The sequence below is a fragment of the Nerophis lumbriciformis genome, linkage group LG03, assembly GCF_033978685.3.
Source record: "Nerophis lumbriciformis linkage group LG03, RoL_Nlum_v2.1, whole genome shotgun sequence".
Taxonomy (NCBI): domain Eukaryota; kingdom Metazoa; phylum Chordata; class Actinopteri; order Syngnathiformes; family Syngnathidae; genus Nerophis; species Nerophis lumbriciformis.
In genome coordinates this window covers 54,815,001-54,841,212 of record NC_084550.2, presented here as the reverse complement: position 1 = coordinate 54,841,212, position 26,212 = coordinate 54,815,001, and the positions used below count along the sequence as shown (strand labels likewise).

The following is a 26,212-nucleotide window of genomic DNA, read 5'->3' as shown; positions in this document are numbered from 1 at the left end:
TCGAAAAATATAATAAGCCACTTGGAACTGATTTTTAATGGTTTTAACAATTCTGAAATTGTGATAATGTTCCCCTTTAAGACCCGCTTTTATTCTTTGGCTTTTAACACTACGTGAGTTGTGTGGTCCTCTGTTGTCCTGTGTTTTTAAAAGTTTGATTTCTATTTACTGTTTTAATTGGTTTTACCCTTTAAAAACATTTTTAATCATATTTATTTTATATTGTTTTTATATTGGTTTTATATGTATTTATTTTTTTGTTTTTATTCAGTCATTGGTGGAGCTAAGGATACTATTTCAATATTGTTTTTAATATTGTTTTTAATATTGTTGTGCAGCACTTTGGAAACATTTTGTTGTTTAAATGTGCTGTATAAATAAAGTGGATTGGATTGGATAATAGTGCTCAGTTTTGATGCGTCATAATGAAAGGTACATTGGTACCTCGGTTTTCATTTTTAAACGTTTTTCACCAACAAGTTCTCTTTATGAATTTTTTTTTTTTGCTTTTGAAAATGGACCTTGCAGTTTCATAATATCAAGTAGTTTTTGAGTAATCAGACAACTAACTGTACTTGGAAGTTAAAGTTGAAGTACAACTGATAGTCACACACACACTAGGTGTGGTGAAATTACCCTGTGCATTTGACCCAACCCCTTGTTCCACCCCCTGGGAGGTGAGGGGAGCAGTGAGCAGCAGCAGTGAGCAGCAGCGGTGGCCGCGCTCGGGAATCATTTTTGGTGATTACCCATTTTAGCTGCTTTATATTTATGATTGATTCCAAAACTTTAAGGAGGTTGTTACAGACATAAACAAGGTAGGAGTTAAACCTTCACATACTTTTATTATTCAATGTTTTATCAATTATACTTAGTATTGCATCGTCATCAAGGTCTGATGTGGGGGTTGTAGTAGTTGAAGTGATGTGTTGTTCTTCAGCCTATTATAGCTTGCTTTAATCAATGAAAACTGAAGAGTTATTTTGGTACAAATGATTGTTGTTATGTCACAATCAACGCTCTGCTGTGTGGCAACAAAAAAAAGTATTGTGTGTATTCGTATATGTGTAACTGGGTGTGTGTGTGTGTGTGCGTGCGAGGCAAATAGTTCGGACACCCCTGTTTTCATTTAAAAACAAGCTCAAAGACTGAGTCACCAATGCGTGGATTTATTTGTTTGGGCACTCAATTTTATTGATGGTATGCGGACAAACGGACTAGTTTGTTAGATGCAATGTTTGGTCGTACGAAAACCTAGACGGCATACAAAAAATGTACTTTTGGTGAAAATTTTTGTTGAAAACCTAACAAGTTGGCCTGGTGGTTAGCGTGTTGGATATACCGAGGTCAAGGGTTCGAATATCTCTTTGGGCATCTCTTTGTAGATGTGTACATACATGTTAGGAAAATTGAAGACACTAATTTTCCATTGACTGTAATGAGGACAAGCAGTCAAGCAAAAAACAACAACAAGGGACCGTATTGAGACAAACTGTACCCAAAAGCGCGTTACCAAAAATATATATATATATAATAATATGAGCTATCAGCATGTCCAACAACGAGAGATTTGAATCAAGTACAAATGTCGCCAAACTTGTCTTTATTTCGTCAACACAGTCAGTTTTAATACCGGTGAAGAATTTCAGAATGCAAAGTCTGTTCAAGCACTATGTCCTTTGTTCAAATTGTGCGTAACCTATGGCTTTTATCTCTTTTGTGTCCGAGATGCATTAGGTCCGCCGGCCTCATTTCATAAGCAGGTTTCCCCGAAAAAAGAAAGCCCATTTTTACTTTTACATATTTTGACCGCTGTTACCGCTTCGAAAATAATACTCATTCACTTTGTGGTTTCCCAAGACTAAAAGTGAACAGACATGTTTTTTTTCCAAAAATACTGTACGTTGTTTATTACCCGCAGCTAGCTTTGCTAACGCTAACAGCCTACCAAATGGTATGTGTGAATTGATAAGGTAGAGTTCAAGGGTGGACCCCGGGATGCAGAGAATGGAGGCAAGGGAAGCGATAACAAATGAAAATATTTAATAAGTACAAAATGGTAACTAAGGGTGATGGGGCAAAAGTGCACACCATGGGAAATATAACAAAAGTAGTCTCTTTCAGAGGTTGGCGGAGCAAAGGTCAGGACGCACACAGCGTGGCAAAAACTAGTCCTCTCAAAACAAGGTGGCTAGGAAAACAAAAACACAACGAGGTCAATATTACAGAAATATGCGAAGGCAACATACCAGGGAAGCAGAATCAAGGTAGCACATGTCAGAGCGGAGTTCAGGAACAATAACCGGCGGAGACCAGCTGGTGGAGACGCGCTTAAATGCTACCAGGAGGTGATTAGCAGCAGGTGTGCCTCGTTGGGGACAAAAGACTGTGGAAGGAACTGAAAAACCAATAGAGAAGGCAGGGAGAAGACAACAAACATAACATGAATCTGACTAAAATATGTTTTGATTCAAACTTACCCGTCTGAAAATGCCGTGAACACACCAACACGTACAAGGTGATGGCGTTAAAAGTAAAGTTTGATCACGGCTTTGAGTTTGATCGTCTTGCGGCTGCTATCCAGGCTACTCGCCGTTTCTTTATTAGCTTCATCCACTTCAATCAAATCCACTTTATTTATATAGCACATTTAAACAACAAAATGTTTCCAAAGTGCTGCACAACAATATTAAAAACAATATTAAAAACAATATTCAAATATTATCCTTAGCTCCACCAATGACTGAATAAAAACAAAAAATAAATAGATACAAAACCAATATAAAAATAAATATGATTAAAAACTTTTTTTAATTTTAAAGGGTAAATCCAATTAAAACAGTAAATGATAAAAAACACAGAGGACAACAGAGGACCGAGGACCACACAACTCACGTAGTGTTAAAAGCCAAAAAATAAAAGTGGTTCTTAAAGGGGAATATTATCACAATTTCAGAAGGGTTAAAACCATAAAAAATCAGTTCCCAGTGGCTTATTTTATTTTTCGAAGTTTTTAAAAAATTTTTACCCATCACGCAATATCCCTAAAAAAAGCTTCAAAGTGCCTGATTTTAACCATCGTTATATACACCCGTTCATTTTCCTGTGACGTCACACAGTGATGCCAATACAAACAAACATGGCGCATAGAACAGCAAGCTATAGCGACATTAGCTCGAATTCAGACTCGGATTTCAGTGGTTTAAGCGATTCAACAGATTACGCATGTATTGAAACGGATGGTTGTAGTGTAGAGGCAGGTAGCGAAAACGAAATTGAAGAAGAAACTGAAGCTATTGAGCCATATCGGTTTGAACCGTATGCAAGCGAAACCGACGAAAACGACACGACAGCCAGCGACACGGGAGAAAGCGAGGACGAATTCGGCGATCTCCTTCTAACCAACGATTGGTATGTGTTTGTTTGGCATTAAAGGAAACTAACAACTATGAACTAGGTTTACAGCATATGAAATACATTTGGCAACAACATGCACTTTGAGAGTGCAGACAGCCCAGTTTTCATCAATTAATATATTCTGTAGATATACCCTCATCCGCTCTCTTTTCCTGAAAGCTGATCTGTCCAGTCCAGTTGGAAATGCATCTGCTTTGAGTAGGGTGACCAGGTGTCCGGATTTAGGCCGGACAGTCCGGATTTTTAATGCCCTGTCCGGCGTCCGGCGCAGCATCAAGCCGGACACGTATTTGTCCTCCTTTTTGAGGCACTAGGCTTGAAGAGCGGAGTTTTTTCATCTTTGCTGGGCTGCAGCGCAATAGTCAATCAAAGACCGTAAAAAATGCCCCCAACGCAGTAACGTATCAAATGATTGGCTAAGAGCTGTGTCGGATACAAATCTGCTTATCATTGGTTAAAAAAGTAAACAAGGGTCCATGTGCTGAGGCATAACATTGACAGAAAGTTAGCATCATGCCAAAACGCAAGACCTCGTTTAATTCTGAATGGATGAAAGAGAACGAATTTATAACGAAAAGCAGTCGAGACTCATTCCATGGCTTCTGCACACTTTGTCGATGTGATGTCGACGTAAGTAGTCAGGGGAATGCTGCAATTGAACGGCATGCGGGTGCGCGGATAAACATAAAAGTAATAAACGTGCGGCAGGTACCTCTTCAATGAGGACATTTTTTCGTGAAGTTTTGTCGCCCCTGGATGACAAGATAACCGCTGCGGAGCTGTGCAAGGTGTACCATGCTGTAAAGCAGTGGTTCTCAAATGGGGGTACACGTACCCCTGGGGGTATGTAATGTAATGTAAGTTCATAAACTGAACATCAAATCAAGTAGGCTATTCCATTCATTACCATAAAGCCTGAGTTTTCCCCATGCCATGATGGTTTGACCCTCACTAAAATGTCTGTCAAAAAGAACTGTGAAAAGAAATGCAACAATGCAATATTCAGTCTTGACAGCTAGATTTTTTGTAGACATGTTCCATAAATATTGATGTTAAAGATTTATTTTTTTGTGAAGAAATGTTTAGAATTAAGTTCCTGAATCCAGGTGGATCTCTATTACAATCCCCAAAGAGGGCACTTTAAGTTGATGATTACTTCTATGTGTAGAAATCTTTATTTATAATTGAATCACTTGTTTATTTTTCAACAAGTTTTTAGTTATTTTATATATTTTTTTCCAAATAGTTCAAGAAAGACCACTACAAATGAGCAATATTTTGCACTGTTATACAATTTAATCAATCAGAAACTGATGACATAGTGCTGTATTTTACTTCTTTATCTCTTTTTTTCAACCAAAAATGCTTTGCTCTGATTAGAGGGTACTTGAATTAAAAAATGTTCACAGGAGGTACATCACTGAAAAAAGGGTTGAGAACCACTGCTGTAAAGCATCACCAGTCCTACAGAAGTTTAGACTGCGGCATGAAAGTGGACCGGGAGATTTTCAGTGACTAGCCCACAGCTAAAGGGATGGCCTGTGGCCGAACAAAAGCCAAGGCATTGTGCGAGAACGTCATCGCTCACTATTCAGTACAGGAACATACCGACTACATAAAAGAAAACAACCTACCCTTTTCCGTGGCAACCGACGCCTCAAATAAAGGAACAAACAAGTGTTTTCCCATTGTGGTAAGGTATTTTCACTTTGATGAAGGCATCCAACATGTCCTGTTGGATTTTTATAGTGACAGCAACGAAACGTCAGAAGCCATAACAAACCAGCTGCTGGCAAAATTTGCGATGTCTGGCTTAGAGGTGAAAAACATGTCTGCATATGCAGCAGACAATGCCAGTGTCAATTGTGGCAAACATAACAGTGTATCAGAAGCTGAAACTGAGCCAAAAAGATGTGCTCCCTGCAAACTGTTTGGCCCATATTCTGCATAACGCAACCAGATATGCAGCAAGCAGCCTTGATGTTGATGTGGAAAATTTTTTGTGGCATTCTTTTTATTATATATGTTAACTACATTTAAGTCCACACATGTTATGCTTTGTGGCACTCTGCACTTGAAAAGATTCATCTCAGTGGTCACTTTTTGAACACCACAATGTATTGAATAAATACAAATACTGTTAACAAACACTTGACTTTAATATTTTTTCCTATTCAGCCACACAAACATCATCTTTAAACCACTCAAAATTGTACTATAAATAAGGTATAACAGAGTCCTATGTACACCATAGTAATTTATTGATATGCCGCATAATGTCCTCCTTTTTGGTGTCATGGAAATGGTCACCCTAGCTTTGAGTGTCGCAGGATATCCACACATTCTTGCCATCTCTGTCGTAGCATAGCTTTCGTCGGTAAAGTGTGCGGAACAAACGTCCAATTTTTTGCCACTTTCGCATCTTTGGGCCACTGGTGCAACTTGAATCCGTGCCTGTTCATGTTGTTACACCCTCCGACAACACACCGACGAGGCATGATGTCTCCAAGGTACGGAAAACAGTCGAAAAAACGGAAAATAACAGCTGATTTGACTCGTTGTTTGTAATGTGTTTGAGAAAATGGCGGATTGCTTCCCGATGTGACGTCACGTTGTGACGTCATCGCTCCGAGAGCGAATAATAGAAAGGCGTTTAATTCGCCAAAATCCACCCATTTAGAGTTCGGAAATCGGTTAAAAAAATATATGGTCTTTTTTCTGCAACATCAAGGTATATATTGACGCTTACATAGGTCTGGTGATAATGTTCCCCTTTAAGACGAGACTTAAAACACTCCACTGTGGGAGCAGTTTGAATATGGAGGGGCAGAGTGTTCCAGAGCTTAGGGCCGACCACAGAGAAGGCCCTGTCTCCCCTGGATTTAAGTCTGGTCTTGGGCACCACTAGCTGGAGCTGGGTCTCGGACCTCAGATCGCATGCAGGATTGTAAATTTGGATGAGGTCCGAGATATACTGAGGTGCCAGTCCATGTAAAGCTTTAAAAACAAACAGCAAGGTTTTAAAATCAATTCTAAAATGAACAGGGAGCCAGTGCAAACTGAAGAAATGGGGTTCGCGTTTCCTGGCCTCTGTTAAAAGTTGTGCTGCCGCGTTCTGGACTAACTGCAACTGGGAGAGAGCTTTTTGGCTAATGCCAGCATAAAGTGCATTGCAGTAGTCCAGGCGACTTGAAATAAAAGCATGCATGACTTGTTCAAAAAGGTTAAAAGATAAAAACGGTTTTACCTTTACTAAAAGACGAAGATGATAAAAACACGATTTTAAAACGCCATTGACTTGTTTGTCAAGTTTAAAATCACTGTCTATAGTGACGCCAAGGCTGGTGACTTTGGGACGCACATAATTTTGCAATGGTCCCAAGTCAGTGAGGGCCGGACCAAAAACTGAAATTTCCGTTTTTCCCTCATTCACTATTAAAAAATTCTGGGCTAACCAAGCCTTGATGTCGCATAGACAGTCATAACCCTACGTACTTCAGTTTTGCTGGCAATTACAAAAAAATTCACCAAATCCTTATTTTTTCTAAAGTGATCATGACCACGATTCGGGCAGTTAATGATTGCCGCACATTTGTGCCATGTTTTGAACATGTTTTAAAATTCGCCCACGTAAACAGCTGTTCAGAGTCCAGCAAGTCCCCCGGTGCGATGTATTTCTACGTCAAATTTTTAAAGGGGAACATTATCACAATTTCAGAAGGGTTAAAACCATTAAAAATCAGTTCCCAGTGGCTTATTTTATTTTTTGAAGTTTTTTTCAAAATTTTACCCATCACGCAATATCCCTAAAAAAAAAGCTTCAAAGTGCCTGATTTTAACCATCGTTATATACACCCGTCCATTTTCCTGTGACGTCACATAGTGATGCCAATACAAACAAACATGGCGGATAGAACAGCAAGGTATAGCGACATTAGCTCGGATTCAGACTCGGATTTCAGCGGCTTAAGCGAAATTGAAGAAGAAACTGAAGCTATTGAGCCATATCGGTTTGAACCGTATGCAAGCAAAACCGACGAAAACGACACGACAGCCAGCAACACGCAATCGCCTTCTAACCAACGATTGGTATGTGTTTGTTTTTAAGTGTTGTAATGTTTTTAAGCTAAATTATTGGTAAACACAGTTTATGTATAATAATTTACGTAAAACCGCGAGTAATGTGTAAAGTTTTCATCAATTAATATATTCTGTAGACATACCCTCATCCGCTCTCTTTTCCTGAAAGCTGATCTGTCCAGTTTTGTAGTTGATGTCAGCAGGCCAGTAAAGCTAGGGTCGATATTCTTCTCTTGATCATCTTTGGTGGCATAAGGGACGGTAGAAGCAGTGTGAGCCAAGACATCCAGGGGGTTTAGCTCGCTCGTCAGCGGGAACAAACTGCCGCCATTGCTTGCCGTGCTACCGAGGTCCTTTGTCCCTGAATTGCTCACACACTCCGGCAGAGTCAATGGGGGTCTGGCGGCAGATTTCTTTGACTTTATCGTTGGAAATGCATCTGCTTTGAGTGTCGCAGGATATCCACACATTCTTGCCATCTCTGTCGTAGCATAGCTTTTGTCGGTAAAGTGTGCGGAACAAACGACTGACCATTTCGTCCCTCGTATTTTGAACAAATTTCGTCCAATTTCTTGCCACTTTCACATCTTTGGGCCACTGGTGCAACTTGAATCCGTCCCTGTTCGTGTTGTTACACCCTCCGACAACACACCGACGAGGCATGATGTCTCCAAGGTACGGAAAACAGTCGAAAGAACGGAAAATAACAGAGCTGATTTGATTCAATGTTTGTAATGTGTTTGAGAAAATGGCGGATTGCTTCCCGATGTGACGTCACGTTGCGAATAATAGAAAGGCGTTTAATTCGCCAAAATCCACCCATTTAGAGTTCGGAAATCGGTTAAAAAAATATATGGTCTTTTTTCTGCAACATCAAGGTATATATTGACGCTTACATAGGTCTGGTGATAATGTTCCCGTTTAAGCCCTATTGTCAACTATTGTAAGAGTCCCGTTGGATGGATATATGAAATGTCATCTGGGTGTACCTAATGATCTGCACTCTTATTTCCATGCCAGTGCTTTAAATGAACACACTAACGTTGCCTGAAAGAGACAAAAAGCGCTCAACTTCCTATACTATAATACCTATAATATATCAGTATACATTTTATACTGTATATATAATATGTAAATATCACATATATGTTATATTTTATATTACTACTATGGTACATTTTTAGTCTACTTTATACCTGCATTATCCTTTTCATCCTTACCCTTTCCATCCTTTGTAACTGAGCTATTATGTGGAACAATTTCCCTTGTGGATCAATAAAGTTTGTCTAAGTCCAAGTCTAATTCCCGTCGTATCAATTCCTAGATATGGTCGAAACTATTTAAAGTGCACTACGTATAATAAACGCAACATTATTAATATTTCTACTACGGATAATTTAAACAAAAACTCGTCAAAACAGCCCAATACTTATAATATGGGCTTTTTAAACATAAGATCATTGTCTCCCAAAACGTTATTAGTTAATGAGGTCATTAGAGACAACAATCTTAACGTCATTGGTCTTAGCGAAACCTGGCTCAAACCAGACGAATTTTTTGCGCTAAATGAGGCATCTCCTCCTAACTATACGAATGCGCATATTGCCCGTCCCCTTAAAAGGGGTGGGGGGGTCGCACTAATATACAATGAAAACTTTAACCTTACCCCTAACCTAAATAATAAATACAAATCGTTTGAGGTGCTTACTATGAGGTCTGTCGCACCGCTGCCTCTCGATATGGCTGTTATCTACCGCCCCCCAGGGCCCTACTCGGACTTTATTAATGAATTCTCAGAGTTCGTTGCTGATCTAGTGACGCACGCAGACAATATAATCATAATGGGGGACTTTAATATCCATATGAATACCCCATCGGACCCTCAGTGCGTGGCGCTCCAGACTATAATTGATAGCTGTGGTCTTACACAAATAATAAATGAACCTACGCATCGCAACGGCAATACGATAGATCTAGTGCTGGTCAGGGGTGTCACCACCTCCAAAGTTATGGTACTCCCGTATACTAAAGTAATGTCTGATCATTACCTTATAAAATTCGAAGTTCTGACTCATTGTCAACAAACTAAATAATAATAACTGCTATAGCAGCCGCAACATTAATGCCGCCACAACGATGACTCTTGCTGACCTACTGCCTTCGGTAATGGCACCATTCCCAAATTATGTCGGCTCTATTGATAACCTCACTAACAACTTTGACAATGCCCTGCGCAAAACCATTGATAGTATAGCACCGCTAAAACAAAAAAGGGCCCCTAAAAGGCGCACCCCATGGTTTACAGAGGAAACCAGAGCTCATAAATTATCATGTAGAAAGTTGGAACGCAAATGGCGCGCGACCAAGCTTGAGGTTTTCCATCAAGCATGGAGTGATAGTTTAATATCGTATAAACGCATGCTTACCTTAGCTAAAGCTAAATATTACTCAAATCTCATTCGCCTCAACAAAAACGACCCTAAATTTTTGTTTAGTACAGTAGCATCGCTAACCCAACAAGGGACTCCTCCCAATAGCTCCACCCACTCGGCAGATGACTTTATGAATTTCTTTAATAAGAAAATTGAACTCATTAGAAAGGAGATTAAAGACAACGCATCCCAGCTACAACTGGGTTCTATGAACACAGATACAACTGTATCTACGACGGATACTGCAATACAAAATAGTCTCTCTCTTTTTGATGAAATAACATTAGAGGAACTATTACAGCGTGTAAGTGGGATAAAACAAACAACATGTTTACTTGACCCACTTCCTGGGAAACTTATCAAGGAGCTTTTTGTATTATTAGGTCCATCAGTGCTAAATATTATAAACTTATCACTTTCCTCTGGCACTGTTCCCCTAGCATTCAAGAAAGCGGTTATTCATCCTCTGCTCAAAAGACCTAACCTTGATCCTGACCTCATGGTAAACTACCGACCGGTGTCCCACCTTCCCTTTATTTCGAAAATCCTCGAAAAAATTGTCGCACAGCAGCTAAATGAACACTTAGTGTCTAACAATCTCTGTGAACCTTTTCAATCCGGTTTCAGGGCAAATCACTCTACGGAGACAGCCCTCGCAAAAATGACTAATGATCTACTGCTAACGATTGATTCTGATGCGTCATCTATGTTGCTGCTTCTTGATCTTAGCGCTGCTTTCGATACCGTCGATCATAATATTTTATTAGAGCGTATCAAAACACGTATTGGTATGTCAGACTTAGCTTTGTCGTGGTTTAACTCTTATCTTACTGACAGGATGCAATGCGTCTCCCATAATAATGTGACCTCGGACTATGTTAAGGTAACGTGCGGAGTTCCTCAGGGTTCGGTTCTTGGCCCTGCACTCTTTAGTATTTACATGCTGCCGCTAGGCGACATCATACGCAAATACGGTGTTAGCTTTCATTGCTATGCTGATGACACCCAACTCTACATGCCCCTAAAGCTGACCAACACGCCGGATTGTAGTCAGCTGGAGGCGTGTCTTAATGAAATTAAACAATGGATGTCCGCTAACTTCTTGCAACTCAACGCCAAGAAAACGGAAATGCTGATTATCGGTCCTGCTAAACACCGACATTTATTTAATAATACCACCTTAACATTTGACAACCAAACAATTACACAAGGCGAATCAGTAAAGAATCTGGGTATTATCTTCGACCCAACTCTCTCGTTTGAATCACACATTAAGAGTGTTACTAAAACGGCCTTCTTTCATCTCCGTAATATCGCTAAAATTCGTTCTATTTTATCCACTAGCGACGCTGAGATCATTATTCATGCATTCGTTACGTCTCGTCTCGACTACTGTAACGTATTATTTTCGGGTCTCCCTATGTCTAGCATTAAAAAATTACAGTTGGTACAAAATGCGGCTGCTAGACTTTTGACAAGAACAAGAAAGTTTGATCATATTACGCCTATACTGGCTCACCTGCACTGGCTTCCTGTGCACTTAAGAAGTGACTTTAAGGTTTTACTACTTACGTATAAAATACTACATGGTCTAGCTCCGTCCTATCTTGTCGATTGCATTGTACCATATGTCCCGGCAAGAAATCTGCGTTCAAAGAACTCCGGCTTATTAGTGATTCCCAGAGCCCAAAAAAAGTCTGCGGGCTATAGAGCGTTTTCTATTCGGGCTCCAGTACTATGGAATGCCCTCCCGGTAACAATTAGAGATGCTACCTCAGTAGAAGCATTTAAGTCCCATCTTAAAACTCATTTGTATACTCTAGCCTTTAAATAGCCCCCCTGTTAGACCAGTTGATCTGCCGTTTCTTTTCTTTTCTCCTCTGCTCCCCTTTTCCTTGAGGGGGGGGGGCACAGGTCCGGTGGCCATGGATGAAGTGCTGGCTGTCCAGAGTCGGGACCCGGGGTGGACCGCTCGCCTGTGCATCGGCTGGGAACATCTCTACGCTGCTGACCCGTCTCCGCTCGGGATGGTGTCCTGCTGGCCCCATTATGGACTGGACTCTTACTATTATGTTGGATCCACTATGGACTGGACTCTCACAATATTATGTCAGACCCACTTGACATCCATTGCTTTCGGTCTCCCCTAGAGGGTGGGGGTTACCCACATATGCGGTCCTCTCCAAGGTTTCTCATAGTCATTCACATCGACGTCCCACTGGGGTGAGTTTTTCCTTGCCCGTATGTGGGCTTTGTACCGAGGATGTCGTTGTGGCTTGTGCAGCCCTTTGAGACACTTGTGATTTAGGGCTATATAAATAAAGATTGATTGATTGATTGATTGATTGATGTCATGTGGATCCAGATACGCTTTTATGGGAATGATGCGTAAAACCTATTTTGCAGAGCAGTTGGTGGTACAAAAGCACTTTTTTTTAGAGGAAGGCATGGGAAAATGTGAGAAAATAACATTTTGATTTATAGTGTTACTGTACAGCTGCCCTTGCAGTGTAGTTATGGCCTCCATGTTCCCTGTCATTATACATAAACAGCAGCCATTTGTCCTCACTGGCGGTAATGCAGAAGAGCACAGACATCTTGAATTTAACTTTCAAGAATCATAACAGCTGAAAAGAAGGAGTGGGAATTATTGAGTAACTTGAATATTATCCCAGGCAATCGTTAAGACACAGGGATTGAACGGTATTATGTAGCCATGCAGTAGAGAATACATTCTAACAGAAGGTCAAAATCATCAAAATAGGTGGATATTTGACAATCATAAGATATACCGATGGTATTTGTTTTACAAAAAAAAAAAAGAAAACTCTAAAAAAAAGATAGATACTTTCATTTTCTTGGAGTATAGTTTTATAAATGCAAACACCACGGCGTCAGCTCCTCATCCCAAATGTGAGTCAGTGCTTTCATTTCTGTCATTTAATTTTTTAATTTTTTTTTGCAATTTACCAGTTATTACTTCACTGACATTGACAACATGATTTAAAAAAAAAATAGTTTCTCTTGGTATAGAAAAATATATTTCAAAAAGAGGTCTTGAAAAGAAGGGTTGTCTTATATTCAGTGTCATCTAAGGCAGTGGTCCCCAACCACCAAGCCGCGGCCCGGTACCGGTCTGTGGATTGATTGGTACCGGGCCGCACAAGAAATTAAAAAAATAAAATAAAATATTTTATTTAAATTTTTAATTAAATCAACATAAAAAACACAAGATACACTTACAATTAGTGCACCAACCCAAAAAACTTCCCTCCCCCATTTATACTCATTCGCACTCATTCGCACAAAAGGGTTGTTTCTTTCTGTTATTAATATTTCTGGTTCCTACATTATATATCAATATAGATCAATACAGTCTGCAGGGATACAGTCCGTAAGCACACATGATTGTTTTTTTATGACCAAAAAATAAATAAATAAATACCATAAGTATCATCACACCAGACCCGACCGGACATTGGAAAGTTCTCTTGCCGTCTCAGTGTTGTATCCCAAATAGCTGCAATCGCTTTCTCTTAAGGTATTCATGCGTGATTTCCACAAGCGTCTGTACATGTAGAAGAATGAGAAACACGGGCATGTCTGGATGACTCGCCTCCATATTTCCAGTGGTTAGCTCCGAGCTGTATTATGAAGCTGGCTGTGGCGCGTTCTTTCTGACGTCACTTCCTGTGTGGGCGTGGTCTTTCTGGCGTCACTTCCTCTCCGAACTCACTCTGTAAACGATCAATGGGTCCATACAAAGCTAAGAGCCGGAGATTCAAGAATTAGACTTACCCGTGTAAAAATTTGTCCGAGAAGTGGGACCTTAAACGATAGTTTAGTGTGACTGAAACGGGGCTTAACTTAAATAATTATTCGTTTAAGAGATTAAACGACTTAGTGTAGACATGGCCTTAATGTCCATGTCCTTATCCTGGTCCAACCTTATCCCTATGCCATTCTCAATGTGTTGCAGTCAAGTACATCAAAGAAATGTCAGCTTTCTTCAAGAGCTCGGGGTCCCCTGGTGCAGCTCTCCCGTGGGACTCGCCTCCACTTACTCAGAAGGGTTTGGAGCTGTCAGCTGCAGAGGCCAAGGAGCCCCGCAGCATCTCGCTGAAAATGTGCCAGGTGTCCCGCAAGCAGTGCCCACCCGACACAGAAAACAGGTATGACCCGGGAGAAACCCACATAGGAAAAAAATAATAGCTCCCTTTTGAGCAAATTTTGCAACCGTTTACCTTAGAGTTATATAACTTGGCATGTGACACTTGTTAACTGCTAAGCATGCTTTTGTTAACATGCTAACATTAAAATGCTAACTTTTTATAGCTATTTCTACTCTTTTTTTTTTTCTCGAATTACACTTTAGAGCAGTGGTTCATAACCTTGTTGGAGGTAACAAACCCCACAAGTTTCATATGCGCACTCACCGAACCCTTCTTTAGTGAAAAATAAAATGTGTTTTTTTTTCAAATTCAAGAAAAAGTTTTTTTATTGGTGCACAAAATGAACCGTGCATGAACATCACCTTGTTCAAAGAACAAAACCAACACAGTGCATAAACTCACAACAAATTACACGCCTTACACACATTACCATGAATTGATTAACGTGGACCCCGACTTAAACAAGTTGAAAAACTTATTCGGGTGTTACCATTTAGTGGTCAATTGTACGGAATATCTACTGTATACTGTGTAAACTGTACTGTTTCATATAATGTATTCTCTTTCTTTGCAATCTACTATTAAAAGTTTCAATCGATCAATCAAAAAACCTGCAAATCAGATGGAAAATTAGAGGGAACATTGTTTGGGGGTATCCATAATACGCTGATAGGGAGAAGTTTTTATTTACACGAGGCCGACTCACCGAACCCTTAGGGTTCGATCGAACCCAGGTTAAGAACCACTGCCTTAGAGTCATATAACTTGGTATGTGACACAAGCTAACTGATAGCATGCTACCGTTAGCTTGCTAGCATGCTAAAATTTGCGCGCTAACTTTTTGAGGTAGTTTTGCAACCGTTTACCCCAGAGTCTGTCATGTCTGTGTAATCATGTTTTGTTTTAGTCATGTTTTGTTTTGTTTAGTTATTGACTCTTTAGTTTCTGGCTTTTCACTCCCTTGTCTTGTTTCCATGGTTACCCATTAGTTTCACCTGTTCCACGTTTGGACTCATTATGCACTCTTGTTTGTCACCATAGCAACCCATTAGTTTTCACCTGTCATGTCACGCACCTGTTTTGAGTCACGCACCTGTTGTTAATCATGTCTGTGTTATTTAAGCTTTTCATTTTCTGTTGTTCATCCTGGTGTCATATCTTTTCTAACCCTGCTATCCTCTCGTATCAAGCCACAGTAAGTGTTTTTATTTCGTGTTCACAGTTTCTGCCTTAGAGCAAGTTTTGTTTTCATTCGCCAAGTTTTTTTTACCTCCGCCATTGTGCGCGCCTTTTGTTTGCTTCTGTTTTGTAGTTTGTTAGTGTTTAAAATAAATCATGTACCCACCTTCAAGCCATGTCCGATCCAAGTTCACTTGCATCTCGGGAAAACAAAAACTCCACAGTCCAAGTTCTGACAGAGTCATATAACTTGGTACATGTTAACGTCCAAACTTTAGCATGCTATCATTAAAGTGCTAACTTTTTTTTTGCTAAATTTACTCTTTTTTTCCCTCTAATTCCCCAGCTATACACCTTAGAGCAGTCCTGGGCAAATTAAGGCCCGGGGGCCACATGCGGCCCGTTAAGCTTTTCAATCTGGCCCGCCGGACATTCCCAAATAATTATTTTTAGATGTTTAAGATGGAAAGTGTAGCTGCCATTATGATGTGCAGTGATGTTTTCTAATAATCGTGAGTTTTGAACCATACAAAGTATTTTAATGGCTGGAATCTGTGCTTTTTTTTTACCTACTCAGTAGCCTAGTGGTTAGAGTGTCCGCCCTGAGATCGGTAGGTTGTGGGTTCAAACCCCGGCCGAGTCATACCAGAGACTATAAAAATGGGACCCATTACCTCCCTGCTTGGCACTCAGTATCAAGGGTTGGAATTGGGGGTTAAATCACCAAAAATGATTCCCGGGCGCGGCCACCGCTGCTGCCCACTGCTCCCCTCACCTCCCAGGGGGTGATCAAGGGTGATGGGTCAAATGCAGAGAATAATTTCGCCACACCTAGTGTGTGTGTGACAATCATTGGTACTTTAACTTTTAACTTTTTAACTTTTGCATGATATACTAGTTACTATGGTAATCTAATTAGTTACTATGGTAATCTAGGTCACAGCAGTTCAAACCAGGCACCAAGCAGTGTGGGCGGGGAGCGTTTCCACTTAGTGATTCCAGACTGTCAGCCTGAAATGCGGGAGTCAGGGACAGACTTGGAAGGAGATTTTTACAACAAAGCTAAAGCTTAGTGATATATCAGATATATCCGATTTTAGATGTTTTTTTTTTTTACCCTCCGTGTTCATATTTTGCTGTTTGTTGCATTTTTGTTGCGTTTAGCTTGATTGTAAAATATGTCGATCGAGAGGGTGTGCGACGTTCATGTTGTCAATATTCAGTGTTTTATCGGTCATAGTTAATATTGTAAATCCCGCATTCTTTATATTCATGTACATTATGGCTGTCTCATTCAGAAAAAAATTTTTAAATACCATTCCGTATTTTAAGGCGGTCTGTCATAACGTTTTTAGCATTCAATCAGACATTATTGAGAGGTTTTGTATTAGTGTTCCTAAAAATAATACCGGCCCCCAGACACATTTTTTACTCTAAATTTGGCCCCCCGAGTCAAAATAATTGCCCAGGCCTGCCTTAGAGTCATATAGCTTGGTATGTGACACTTGTTAACTGTTAGCATATTAACGTTAGCATGCTAGCATGTTACCATTAGCATGCAAACTTTTTGATGTACTTTTGCTACCGTTTAGCCCAGAGTCATATAACTTGGTATGTGACACGTGTTAACTGTTAGCATGCAAACGATAGCATGCTAGCAAGCTAACTTAGTCTTGCTAACTTTTTCATATATTTTTACACTTTTTTTTCTCTATTTCCCCAGCCATACACATTTGAGTTGTACAACTTATATGAAACACTGGGTTGAGTTTTTCCTTGCCCTGATGTGGGATATGAACCGAGGATGTCTTTGTGGCTTGTGCAGCCCTTTGAGACACTTGTGATTTAGGGCTATATAAATAAACATTGATTGATTGATTGATTGATTGATTGATTGAAACATGCTGACTGTTATCATGCTATCGTTAGCACACATACTAAGTGTTAGCATTTTTATGTAAACATATTATTGTTTTAGGCTATATCTGTGGCGCATTTTGTACATTTACACCTAAAACTCACGCATTCAGACACTCGGCACCATCTTCACAGTACGGCGACCCCCGGCCAGAGGTCCAGGGCACTGATAGCAGGCCCATCAAAATTTCCGTGGGAAAAATAATAGCTCCTCCTTGGCTCCTCCAACAGGTATTTCGAGGTGATTTCACCCAATAGGAAGAACTCCGTGTTCCTGCGGGCCAAAGACCCAGCCATGGCCCAGTCTTGGTACAACGCCATCCAGGCTTGTCGTGCCAACCTTTTACCACGTGTCAAGGAGGAGATGAAGAGCTTGCAGCCTGGCATGGAGGTCAAACACCTGGGTTGGATTATAGAACAGGTAGGAGATACATTAAGATGTTATGTGGACTTCATGTCTCTTTGCTTGTTAATTAGTAAGCGTGGTTACACTCTTTGACTTATTTCCAAGAAATTACATAGATGTCTTGTAAGGTATAGAACAGTGAGGCCGTACCATTTTTTATGAGTCAAGCAGCTAAAAAGTTGGGGGCGGTGGGGCATATAATCATCCAAATAATAAATACAAATACTGTATTGCATTGTAGTCTATTTTTCTCTGTTTATTAGTTTGCTACTACTTCCTGGTTCAAATATAGTATTTAGAAAAATAGTTTGAGTTTTTGGGTGAAATTATGGCTGAATTTTGTTTGCAATTACAAAACCCAAAACCAGTAAAGTTGGCACATTGTGTAATTTGTAAATAAAAGCAGAATACAATGATTTGCAAATCATTTTCAACTTTTATCCAATTGAATGCACTACAACAGGGGTGCTCACACTTTTTCTGCAGGCGAGCTACTTTTCAATTGATCAAGTCGTGGGGATCTACCTCATTCATATATATAATTTATATTTACTTATTTATGAAATATATGTTTTTGTTAACAAGTTAAAGGTGTTTAATGATAATGCAAGCATGTTTAACACATATAGTTAATATTGTTAATACATTAAAGGTGTTTAATGATAATACAAGTATGTTTAATACATATAGTTAATATTGTTAACAAGTTAAAGGTGTTTAAAGATAATGCAAGCATGTTTAACACATATAGTTAATATTGTTAACAAGTTAAAGGTGGTTAAAAATAATACAAGCATGTTTAACACAAATAGTTAATATTGTTAACAACGTAAAGGTGGTTAAAGATAATACAAGCATGTTTAACACATATAGTTAATATTGTTAACAAGTTAAAGGTGGTTAAAGATAATACAAGCATGTTTAACACATATAGATTCCTTTCTTTCATGAAGACAAGAATATAAGTTGGTGTATTACCTGATTGTGATGACTTGCATTGATTGGAATCACAGTGGTGATGATAACGTCCGCATTTTCGAATGGAGGAGAAAAAAAGTCCTCCTTTCTGTCCAATACCACATGAAAGTGGTTGGTTTTTGGCATCTTATTTGTCCAGCTTCCGTACTCCTTTGTATACACTTTACAAGAAATACATTGTCGGCAAACTCCGTAGCTTGCTAGCTTGTGCACGCCAGCTTTCTGAGACTCTTATTTTGGTAGCGCAGGCAGGATGAAGCAGAGCTTTTATTGTGCAACTGTGCAGTCGGTCTTTGGAGTTTTGACGACAGGTACGGCGCCAGAGTCTGTTGAAATAAAGTGTTTCTCGCCTTCCGGTCGGTAATTTTAATGAGCTGGCAGCAGCCTGCGTCATCTCAGAAGACCCTCGGGTGCCGTGAATGTCAATCAAGTGACGAAAGTGACGTCATAGTGAAGATTTATGATCGCTCATTTTTAGGACTATTTTTTTAATGCCTGGCTGACACACCCTCCGAGATCGACCGGTAGATCGCGATCGACGTAATGAGCACCCCTGCACTACAAAGACAAGATATTTAATGTTCGAACTGAGAAACTTAATTTTTTTTTTTGCAAATAATCATTAACGTAGAATTTAATGGCTGACACACATTGCAAAAAAGTTGGCATTTATACCACTGTGTTACGTGGCCTTTCCTTTTAACAACACTCAGTAAACGTTTGGGAACTGAGGAGACCAATTTTGGAAGCTTTTCAGGTGGAATTATTTCCCATTCTTGCTTGATGTACAGCTTAAGTTGTTCAACAGTCCAGGGGTCTCCGTTGTGGTATTTTAGGCTTCATAATGCGCCACACATTTTCAATGGGAGACAGGTCTGGACTACAGGCAGGCCAGTCTAGTACCCGCACTCTTTTACTATGAAGCCATGCTGTTGTAATTGTCTTGCTGAAATAAGCAGGGGCGTCCATGATAACGTTGCTTGGATGGCAACATATGTTGCTCCAAAACCTGTATGTACCTTTCAGCATTAATGGTGCCTTCACAGATGTGTAAGTTCCCCATGCCTTGGGTACTAATACACCCCCATACCATCACAGATGCTGGCTTTTCAACTTTGCGGCTATAACAATCTGGATGGTTCTTTTCCTCTTTGTTCCGGAGGAAACGACGTCCACAGTTTCCAAAAACAAATTGAAATTTGGACTCGTCAGATCACAGAACACTTTTCCACTTTCCATCAGTCCGTCATAGATGAGCTCGGGCCCAGTAAAGCCGGCGGCATTTCTGGGTGTTGTTGATAAATGACTTCCGTTTTGCATAGTAGAGTTTTAACTTGCACTTACAGATGTAGCGACAAACTGTAGTTACTGATAGTGGTTTTCTGAAGTGTTGCTAAGCCCATGTGGTGATATCCTTTACACACTAGTGTCGCTTATTGATGCAGTACTGCTGAGGGATCGAAGGTCTGTATTATCATCATTAACGTGCAGTGATTTTCTCCAAATTCTCTGAACCTTTTGATGATATTACGGATCCCTAAATTCCTTGCAGTAGCTCGTTGAGAAATGTTGTTCTTAAACTGTTGGACAATTCAGACAATTCACACATTTGTTGACAAAGTGGTGACCCTCGCCCCATCCTTGTTTGTGAATGACTGAGCATTTCATGGAAGCTGCTTTTATACCCAATCATGGCACCCACCGGTTTCCAACTAGCCCAGGGGTCGGCAACACGCGGCTCTAGAGCCGCATGCGGCTCTTTAGCGCCGCCCTAGTGGCTCTCTGGAGCTTTTTCAGAAATGTATGAAAAATGGAAAAAGATGAGGGGAAAACAATCTATTTTTTGTTTTAATATGGTTTCTGTAGGAGGACAAACATGACACAAACCTCCCTAATTGTTATAAAGCACACTGTTTATATTAAACATGCTTCACTGATTCCAGTATTTGGCGAGCGCCGTTTTGTCCTACTAATTTTGGCGGTCCTTGAACTCACCGTAGTTTGTTTACATGTATAACTTTCTAGGACGTGTTTTATGCCACTTTTTTTTTCTGTCTCATTTTGTCCACCAAACTTTTAAGGTTGTGCATGAAAGGTGAGTTTTGTTGATGTTATTGACTTGTTGGAGTGCTAATCAGACATATTTGGTCACTGCATGACTGCAAGCTAATCGATGCTAACATGCTATTTAGGCTAGCTATATGTACATATTGCATCATAATGCCTCACTTGTAGCTATATTTGAGGTCATTTAGTTTCCTTTAAGTCCTCTTAATTCAATTTATATCTCATGACACACTGTCTGTATGTAATATGGCTTTTAATTTTTTGCGGCTCCAGACACATTTTTTTTGTGTTTTTGGTCCAATATGGCTCTTTCAACATTTTGGGTTGCCGACCCCTGAACTAGCCTGTTCACCTGTGGGATGTTCCAAATAAGTGTTTGATGAGCATTCCTCAACTTTCTCAGTCTTTTTTGCCACTTGTGCCAGCTTTTTTTAAACATGTTGCAGTAATCAAATTCCAAATGAGCTAATATTTGCAAAAAGTAACAAAGTTTTCCCGTTCGAACGTTAACTATCTTGTCTTTGCAGTCTATTCAATTGAATATAGGTTGAAAAGGATTTGTAAATCATTGTATTCTGTCTAATTAAACATATTCAAAAATATGTTAAAAAAAAAAAAGACTCTCTGTACTCTGTGAGATAGAAAGAAGATTTTTCTGCTGCACTTCATTGAGAATGTGATATTTGTAGAAAATATATCCGTCTTTTTATTACTCATTTCCAAATGAATGAACAAAGAAACACATTCTTGGACATGAGGATGGTAATGTCATACTGACTTGAAAAGGGAATGATTAAAAATTGAAGATGTGTAATATGGTGATAATCCAAGCATAGGTCAAGGATTAGCTCTGAGTCCCTCCTTGGTTGCAATAGTGATGGAGAGATTGACAAATAAGGCCTGACAGGAGACTCTTGGTAAAATGATAACATTGTGATCTGCAGTGAAAGCACAGAGATGGTGGAAGAAAAACAAGGTGGAATACATGTGTGTCAATGAAAGGGTATCAGGTAGAGCTGTGAGGCTCCAAGGAATAGAGAGGTGAGAAAAGAAGAGGAGTTTAAGTACTTAGGGTCAACTTCTCAGAGCATCAGCAAGTGTGGAAAGTAGGTGAAGAAGCCAGTGCTGTCAGGATAAAGTGGGTTGAGAAGAGTGCCAGGAGTTCTTTAAGATAAATGAGTGTCAGCAAAAGTGAGATAAAAGTTTCAGAAAGGTGGTGAGACCAGCCCTGATGTCTGGTCTGTCGACAGCATCTCTGCCCAAGACAGGAGGCATATTTTTGTTGGAAGTGGCGTGGAGGAAGAGCCCCCGTTTCACATATAGGAAACAGGATCAGAGTGGCCAGACTAAGACGGTTTGGCCATGTGACTATAGAGCGCACTGCGATATATACATTGCGAAATGTATTATTTACACAAAAATATTCTTTAAATGTTTATTTACATACTTTAATTGTTTCCAAATATGCCTGTGATACAGCAGTAAAACGGCTGATCAAACAAAGCAGTTGTCATCATCATGGACCCATTAACTGTGGCAGCTAGCTCTCCAATTAGCCAAACAGACTCAATAACTCCACGGTGACGTCTCGGTGAATTTACTGAGGAATTTGTGAAACTGAGAGAATACGAAAAGAATGCCATTGTATGTTAATAATACTAACACAGACACTCGTAAACGTGTTAGCATATCATTACATTACGACAGCACGTGCAAATATGCATGAAAACACTCCTACGGACATCACACATGGGACGGTTTAGTAAGTAAGAATTGTTTTAGTTGTATTGTAAAACTTGCAAACGTTGCTTGGAGTGATACATGAAGAATCCATACGAGTAGATCCGCTATGAAGACTGAATGGCACTCTACTTCCGGTAACTTGAAAGCACTAAATTGAATGGCAATGCAGCACCTGCAGTGAGCGAACTTGTCCATAAGACGGCGCCATAGCACAAACAATAACACACCTTATCAGTGCATTTGTTTTTTGTTTTTAAATTATAATATCGCCATCAGCGAAGAAAAATCCATAAATTAGCTGCACCATCTTATTGGCCGCAGGGTTCTGAGTACAGGTCTGGAATTTACGGTATATTAGTAGAATAATGCTGGAGATTTGGCTGCGGAATGTGTTTAGAGAGTACATGCAGATGGTCTGTGTAACAAAGGAAGCACAATGCAAGATGGAAACATGTGATCCGTTGTGTCAACCTCTAATCATGGAACAAGCGGAAAGTACTAGAAGAAGGTCAGCTCTCTCGTCATTCAACAGTAATATATGGTCTTAAAGCAACAAGAGGGACCAGCTCAAAAGTGATGTATTATCAACTCCATGTGTTGTATGTTGCTGCTTGCACTGCAAAAAGTCAGTGTTCAAAAACAAGCAAAAAAAATACAAAAATGAGGGGTATTTTATTTGAACTAAGCAAAATTATCTGCCAATAGAACAAGAAAATTCGGCTTGTCAAGACTTTCCAAAACAAGTAAAATTAGCTAACCTCAATGAACCCCAAAATACCTTAAAATAAGTATATTCTCACTAATAACAAGTGCACTTTTCTTGGTAGGAAAAAAAAAACGAGACCTTTTTGCTCAATATGTTGAAAAATATTCTTAAATTAAGTAAATGCTAGTGCCATTATCTTGACATAAAGATATAAGCGCTCGGCATCATGATTATTTTTTTTCATGCTTGAAGTAAGAAATTATTACTTTAAAAAAGTAGTTTTACACTTGTGAGTGTTAATGACACAGCTTTGCAACAGTTGATATTCTAGTTTCAAGCATGTTTTACTCAATATAGCTATATTGAGTAAAACATGCTTGAAAGGTCAGGGGTCGGCAACCTTTACCAGTCAAAGAGCCATTTTGACCAGTTTCACAAATTAAAGAAGACAATGGGAGCCACAAAAATCTTTTGAAATTTAAAATGAAATAACACTACATACAAAGTATTTTTTTTTGCTTTGTGCTATGTATAAACCAGGGGTTTCAGACACGCGGCCCGCACCTTAATATGCAAATTGAATGTTACTGCGGCCCGCGAGTTTTATATGAATAGCGCTTGACAGCGTCATGCTTGTCAACCCTCCCGATTTTTCCGGCAGACTACAAATTTCAGGGCAAGTATGCGGCTGAGCCGCATCAGAGTGATCAAAGAGCCGCATGCGGCTCCGGAGCCGCGGGTTGCCGACCCCTGATATAGGTCATAAAATCTCAGCAACAAACTGTAATATCTTACTGAGATCATTTAGGACCAAAACCCTTAAAACAAGTAAAACACTCTAACATAAAATCTGCTTAGTGAGAAGAATTATCTTATCAGACAAAAAATAAGCAAATATCACCCTTATTTGAGGTATTGAATCTTACTTAGATTTCAGTTTTTGCAGTGTGCATACAAGTTGTAAGTACATGTGACATGTGCAGGTGGTCCAAGGTCCCGAGAGGCCGGTCCTCGCTGTGCTGACCGACCGAGAGCTGCTCCTGTACCCTTCCATGCCCGAAGGCAAAGACGCCATCAGCAGTCCCACCAAGAGCCACCCTCTCATCACGACCCGGTTAGTGAAGACCATGACTTCCATTGGCTTGTTTTGGTCTGGTAATAAACCCACATGCTCACTCTTTCCATGCCTGTCCCCTTTTCTCATTGATTTTTTTTTTTTTTTTTTTTGCTTCGGAAAACATTAGTAAGGTCAGAACTTATGAGTCATATCGTTCCACCCTCGCACTTTATTCTGCAAGCATCACTTTAACCCTGTCTGGGGTCTTCTATTCTAGACTGGTCCATTCCGGCCCAGGAAAAACCTCTCCCCTCCTGGACTCGGAGCTGTCCTTCGGCCTGCGCTCGGGCACCAAGCAGGGCGTGGAGGCCCATGTGTTCCGGGTGGACTCTGCCAAGGAGCTGTCCACTTGGACTCACCTTCTGGTCGACGGCTGCCACAATGCTGCCGAGCTTATCAAGGAGGTCACAGCAGGTACAGCATTCCTTCTACGTGGCCTGCTCAGCAGTTCCTCTTCTTACGAGTTAATATTTAAAATGACATCTTAGCATGTCCCTTTCAGTCACTTCCAGTGTTTGGCCTAAGTTTAGGCGTTGATGTCCACATCTCATAATGATTTTTTGTTTACTTGGGATGTCTATCAGTGTTTTTCAACTACTGTGCTGTGAGATACAGTCTGGTGTGCCTTGGAGGTTATCTAATTTCACCTATTTGGGTTCAAAATATTTTTTGTAAACCCGTAATTATAGTCTGCAAATGATGTGTTGTTGTTGGGTGTCTGTGCTGTCTAGAGTTCGGCAGAGTAACCATGTAATACTCTTCCATACCAGTAGGTGGCAGCCGGTAGCTAATTGCTTTGTTGATGTCGGAAACAGCGGAAGGCAGGGTGAAGGTAAAAAAGTGTCTAATGCTTTAACCAAAAATAAACAAAAGGTGATTGCCCCTAAGAAAAGGCATTGAAGCTTGGGGAAGGCTATGCAGAACGAAAATAAAACTGAACTGGCTACAAAGTAAACAAAAACAGAATGCTTGATGACAGCGAAGACTTACTGTGGAGCAAAGACGGCGTCCACAAAGTACATCCGAACATGACATGACAATCAACAATGTCCCCACAAAGAAGGATAAAAACAACGGAAATACTCTTGATTGCTAAAACAAAGTAGATGCGGGAAATATCGCTCCAAGGAAGACATGAAACTGCTACAGGAAAATACCAAAATACCACCAAAATAGGAGCGCAAGACAAGAACTAAAACACTACACACAGGAAAACAGCAAAAAACTCAAAATAAGTCAGGGCGTGATGTAACAGGTTGTGACAGTACACCTACTTTGAGACAAGAGCTATAGTGATGCATGGTTGGTTATGGTTTAAAGTCATATCCGACAATTGCGACAACGACTTTTTACTGTCAACTGAGTTTCGTTTTTTTAATGATTTCTGCTGGTGGTGTGCCTGCAGATATTTTTCAACGCAAAAAATGTGCCTTGTCTATACTTGCCAACCTTGAAACCTCCGATTTCGGGAGGCGGGGGGCGGGGGCGGGGAGGGGGCATGGTTAGGGGCGTGGTTAAGAGGGGAGGAGTATATTTACAGCTAGGATTCACCAAGTCAAGTATTTCATATATATATATATATATATATATGTATATATATATATATATATAAATAAAATAAATACTTGAATTTCAGTGTTCATTTATTTACACACATACACACACATAACACTCATCTACTCATTGAGTTAAGGGTTGAATTGTCCATCCTTGTTCTATTTGTCACTATTTTTCTAACCATGCTGAACCCCCTCTCTGATGATGCATTGCTGTGTGGCACGCACAAAAGTGCTTTCATCAAATGCACTAGATGGCAGTATTGTCCTGTTTAAGAGTGTCACAACATTGCTGTTTACGGCAGACGAACTGCTTTACGGTAGACAAAAACGTGACTGCTGTTGTTGTGTGTTGTTACCGCGCTGGGAGGACGTTAATGAAACTGCCTAACAATAAACCCACATAAGAAACCAAGAACTCGCCCTCGATCATTTTACAGTT

At 40.0% G+C, this 26,212-nt stretch overlaps 1 protein-coding gene across 1 annotated transcript in view; it reads left to right on the top strand.

Annotated features, from left to right (window-relative positions):
• The window catches only part of snta1 (syntrophin, alpha 1), a 100,234-nt gene that overhangs the window by 64,292 nt on the left and 9,730 nt on the right, over positions 1-26,212 (top strand). Inside the window, exons 3-6 of the mRNA XM_061939625.2 lie at positions 13,909-14,101; positions 17,429-17,618; positions 24,081-24,211; positions 24,432-24,628. Of these exons, the coding sequence (XP_061795609.1) occupies positions 13,909-14,101; positions 17,429-17,618; positions 24,081-24,211; positions 24,432-24,628 (711 nt within the window). The remainder of the gene's footprint in view (positions 1-13,908; positions 14,102-17,428; positions 17,619-24,080; positions 24,212-24,431; positions 24,629-26,212) is intronic.